General features: G+C 58.6%; 1 protein-coding gene across 1 annotated transcript; it reads right to left on the bottom strand.

The window, feature by feature from the left end:
• Nucleotides 1–953: 953 nt before the first annotated feature.
• DGUOK (deoxyguanosine kinase) lies at nucleotides 954–2,784 on the bottom strand (the record flags this gene model as incomplete). The annotated part of the gene is made up of 6 exons (XM_009075548.1): nucleotides 954–1,016; nucleotides 1,239–1,338; nucleotides 1,452–1,567; nucleotides 1,943–2,090; nucleotides 2,420–2,595; nucleotides 2,672–2,784. Coding segments are annotated over 6 exons (716 nt in total), but the record flags the coding sequence as incomplete, so codon positions are not given.
• Between the last annotated feature and the right edge of the window lie 666 nt (nucleotides 2,785–3,450).

Below are 3,450 nucleotides of genomic sequence, written 5' to 3'. Positions count from 1 at the left end.
TGTCCCCCCACTCATGGGGTCACAACACCCCAACATTGGAGCAATAACACACCCCGTGGGACAGCACCCACCAGAGCTCCCCCCACCCACAATCCAGGAGGCAAAAGGGCTCACAGAGTCACTTTGTTTTTAATTTAAGGGAAAATAATTACATACAAAATCATAACCTGTGGGGGTTGGGGAACACTAACCCTTGGGATTTCCCATTGGGATTTGATCAGTGCATTAAATCCACCTTACAGAGCATGCCCATCTGGGGATCCCTAAAGATGGGGAAGGGGTCACAGTGGTGACCTGGTCCCCCTAAGCATGGGGGGGAACATGGGGTGACAGGGTCAGACTTAGTCCCCAGAAGGACAGGGGGAAACATGGGGTGACAGGGTCACACCTAGTCCCCCCAAGGACAGGGGGAAACATGGGGTGACAGGGTCACACCTGGTCCCCCAAGGACAGGGGGAACATGGGGTGACAGGGTCACACCTGGTCCCCCAAGGACAGGGGGAACATGGGGTGACAGGGTCACACCTGGTCCCCCAAGGACAGGGGGAACATGGGGTGACAGGGTCACACCTGGTCCCCCAAGGACAGGGGGAACATGGGGTGACAGGGTCACACCTGGTCCCCCAAGGACAGGGGGAACATGGGGTGACAGGGTCACACCTGGTCCCCCAAGGACAGGGGGAACATGGGGTGACAGGGTCACACCTGGTCCCCCCAAGGACAGGGGGAGCATGGGGGACCCATCCTGCTGCCCCAAAACTCATCACACGGCTGTGCCTCCGATTATCTGCCTTAAACTATCCTGTCAGCGCCTTGAATACAGCCCTTGCCCAAACTGTAAGGTGTGAGGGGACAGTTGGGGACCAGAACATGTCCCTTGTCCTTGGAATTGGTTTCCTCAGGTGGATGATGCTCCTTTCCTGGCTCCAGTGGGTACTGGTGCACAGGGATGCTCAGAGAGGGTCAGGATGCGACGGCAACACTTCGGCTCTCAGCGCTGTCACAAACGCCTCCACCTGCAAGGAGAAGCCAACTGAGAGCACAGCACAGGGATGGCACTGGGATGGTGTAGGGATGGCACTGGGACAGCACCAGGATGGCTGAGGTTGAAACCAACTTGGACCCACAGTGTGGAAATCATTTTTGAGCATGGCAAAATGAAGATGAGGCTGAGGCTTGGAGCTCAGCACGATTCCACCCGTGTCTCAGCACTCCTGGCAGTGGGATGTGCCACTCACCTGCTCCATGAGCACACCCTGCATGGCCACATCCTGCTTGAAGTCCTTGTCCACATCCAGCACCAGGACAGGCATGTGCTGCATGGCTGCACCATGGACCCTGAAGGAGGGAGGGAGAGGAGGAAGACCAGGGGTTAAACCTCCCCAAAATAATAAGCCCCCAAATCAGGGGAAGTGCCATGGGGAGTGTGGTGGGGATGGATTTGGACTCACTCTGTGGTTTTGTCCACCAGCCAGTGCTCGTGCTGGTCATGGAGCTGCTGCAGGTACTCCAGTTGGATCCCTCCCTCCTCACTCCTCGCCCTGCGCCGCAGCCGCTCCAGGCAGGTCTGAGCCCCACGGGAGACACAGGATAATGGGAGAGATGGGAGGGCAATGGGATGCAGGGAGACAGGAGGATAATGGTAAGGACAGGTTAACAGGATGCAGGGAGACAGGAGGATAATGGGACAGAAGGGATGCAGGTAAAGCAGCACCACAGGAGGGACCCCAAAAGACACCCCAGCCCTCTCTCCCCAAAACCCGCTCTGGAACGCAGCAAAACTCCCACCTGCATTCCCATGGGAATAGGAGCAGGCCCTGCTCCTCTAGGGCACTGCTTTATGCTTAAAACCATAAGTTTTGGCAGATCCAGGTGCTCTCCAGGCTCTGAGTGGAGCTGAATGCATCCCACACCCCTCCCCGGGGAGCTCTGCCGTGCTCACCTGCGGCGTCGCACGCAGGTAGAGGAAACCGTGGAGGACAGTGTGTGGCACCAGGTGCTGCAGCAGGAAATTGTGCCAGTCCTGGTAAATGGCCCATTCCAGAGGCTGCAGGTGCCCAACCTCGAAGAGGTTCTTGGCAAAGATGTACCTGAGAAGAGATGGAGAGGGCACAGGGAGCTGGCACCGCTGGGAGCGACACCTCCCGAGTCACCCCCACGCCCAGGTGGCTTCAGAGACCTTTTTTTCACCTTTCAGCCACCAACCAGGAGTTGCAGATGGTTAATCAAGGTGAAAATCCTTAATCAGGGGCTGAGTGATGCTGGGGGACACACAGCACCCAGCACAGCTCACTGCCACCCAACACAACTCTGCTCACCCTGGGAGTCCCAGGGCCACAATTCAGGTGCTCCAGATGCTCCTTATCCCATTTCATCCCTTCATCTCTCTTCTCTCCTGCTTTTTTGGGGTGCTGGGTACCTGTCACTGTAGACAGAGCGTTCAAAGACCTGCACAGGGCAGGGGGTCTCGGGCTCATCCGTCGGCTCCAGCATTGCCTTCAGCCTGCTGATGCAGGAGAAGGTCTGGAAGGTGTAGGACCACCGAGCTGGCTCCTGGTACATCAGCTGGAGGAGGTTGGTGGAGCCTGTGGATGCCTAGGGAGGGAGAGCTGGGGGTGAGGGGTGCCACCCCAGCTGACTGGTACCACGGCCAGAGGGAAGCTGCTGTTACCTGAGCTGTGCTGCCACTCGGTCCCTTGCGCCACTGGGCCACAGGCTCTGCCACCAGGTGCCACCGAGGGAAGGTGGCACTCAACAGCTTCAGGAAGGTTGATTTCCCCACGGCTGTGGGAGCAGGGGGAAGAGCAGAGTGAGCCTGGGTGTCATCCCATCTCCTGGGAACCTGGGGTGAGCCTGAGTGTCCCCCTGCTCTGACTCCTGGGAACACAGGGTGAGCCTGAGTGTCCCCCTGCTCCAAGTCCTGGGAACCTGGGGTGAGCCTGAGTGTCCCCCTGCTCCAAGTCCTGGGAACCTGGGGTGAGCCTGAGTGTCCCCCTGCTCCAAGTCCTGGGAACCTGGGGTGAGCCTGAGTGTCCCCCTGCTCCAAGTCCTGGGAACCTGGGGTGAGCCTGAGTGTCCCCCTGCTCCAAGTCCTGGGAACCTGTCCAAATCCCAAGAGCCTGGGTTGGATTGAGCCTGGGTATTTCCCTGCTCTGACTCCTGGGAATGGGGGTGAACCTGGGTGTCCTCCCACTCCAAATCCCAAGAACCTGGGTTGGATTGAGCCTGGGTATTCCCCTGCTCTGACTCCTGGGAATGGGGGTGAGCCTGAATGTCCCCCCAGCTCCTAAGAACCTGGGGTGAGCCTGGATATTCCCTCTGCTCCAACTCCTGGGAACCTGGGGTGAGCCTGCATGTCCTCCCACTCCAAATCCCAAGAACCTGGGTTGGATTGAGCCTGGGTATCTCCCTGCTCCGACTCCTGGGAATGGGGGTGAGCCTGGGTGTCCC

Source organism: Acanthisitta chloris, unplaced genomic scaffold, assembly GCF_000695815.1.
Source record: "Acanthisitta chloris isolate BGI_N310 unplaced genomic scaffold, ASM69581v1 scaffold43635, whole genome shotgun sequence".
Classification (NCBI taxonomy): domain Eukaryota; kingdom Metazoa; phylum Chordata; class Aves; order Passeriformes; family Acanthisittidae; genus Acanthisitta; species Acanthisitta chloris.
Note: the sequence above shows the minus strand (reverse complement) of the source record. Positions and strands in the feature narration are given on the sequence as shown.